Below are 1,149 nucleotides of genomic sequence, written 5' to 3' on the forward strand. Positions count from 1 at the left end.
ATTAATGAGCATATGTTTCATAGAGAAGGAAAAAATTGTCAAGACACGTGGAACATGTATTTTTTCCCAATTGAATGTCACTAAATTATTTATACAATAGTTTATCCGGTGTCATTGGTATAAATTACCAGTATTTTGTGTAATAATACAACCGAGAACCATTTTTAAAGAAAAAAGGATATTTGTGAGCACATGAAATAAACGGAAAGTATTTTCAATGTTGGTCCAAGTATTACACCTCTAACAGTACCACGGTTTTGAGTGGGGCTTTGGAAAATATATTTTTTATTTTATTTTATTTTATTTATTTATTTTTTATGAAACAGAGTCTTGCTCTGTCGCCAGGCTGGAGTGAAGTGGCGCCATCTCGGTTCAACACAACCTCCGCCTCCCAGGTTCAAGCGATTCTTCTGCTTCAGCCTCCCTCTTTGTTTTAATTGAACAAATATTTATTAAGCACCTACTTTGTGCCAGGCATTGTGCTAGGCACCCTCACTGTGTGCTGTTCCCACACCACAATCATCTGCTCAGAAATTAAAACCAAGGAATGGAACACCGTCGCAGCCATGCAAACTGGGGGGCCGTGGGCACTATGGGGAATGCCGGTGATTCCCAGGCTAGAAAATGCACCCACAAGAAACCCGTTTTCCATCTCTCTGTAAGTCTCCACTAAACAGTTATTTTAAAGCTTCCCGATATTGTCGGAGAGGAGTGTTGTTCTCTCTGTGTCCCCCGGGGCTGGCACCTGGTGGACCTTCAAATACTCTGAATGCTATTGGATAAAAAGAGCCCGATGGCCTGGAGTAAAGAATATCAGTATTTGGATAAGAAAATACTTTTTTTCAGTCCATATGGTTGCAACAGCCCTTATGAAAGATATAAACATCCCTGCCCTGACTATGGAAATGTTGAAGGTAGACCTGGTTCTGGATTCCCAAGTCAGAATCTCCAGTTGTCCACACCCTCACAAGACCAGAGAAGCCAGAGGAGATTTCTATTCTGGAAAGGAGTGAGTGGACGGCACAACTGGTTTGGAGACACGACAAACTGCGCCTGCATCTACAGAAGCAACGCACACAGGGAACGTCCTAGCGCCATCTGGTCTCACACACACGCCTGGGACTCACAGGCGGGGCCCGGGCCTTGACC

General features: G+C 43.5%; 1 gene segment (V, D, J or C); it reads right to left on the bottom strand.

Annotated features, from left to right (window-relative positions):
• Positions 1–677: 677 nt before the first annotated feature.
• Positions 678–1,149, bottom strand: part of LOC112628427 — a 40,824-nt gene continuing 40,352 nt past the window's right edge. The window contains 1 exon segment of the V gene segment in view: positions 678–772. Coding sequence covers positions 678–772 — 95 coding nt within the window.

The sequence above is a fragment of the Theropithecus gelada genome, chromosome 7b, assembly GCF_003255815.1.
Source record: "Theropithecus gelada isolate Dixy chromosome 7b, Tgel_1.0, whole genome shotgun sequence".
Lineage (NCBI taxonomy): Eukaryota > Metazoa > Chordata > Mammalia > Primates > Cercopithecidae > Theropithecus > Theropithecus gelada.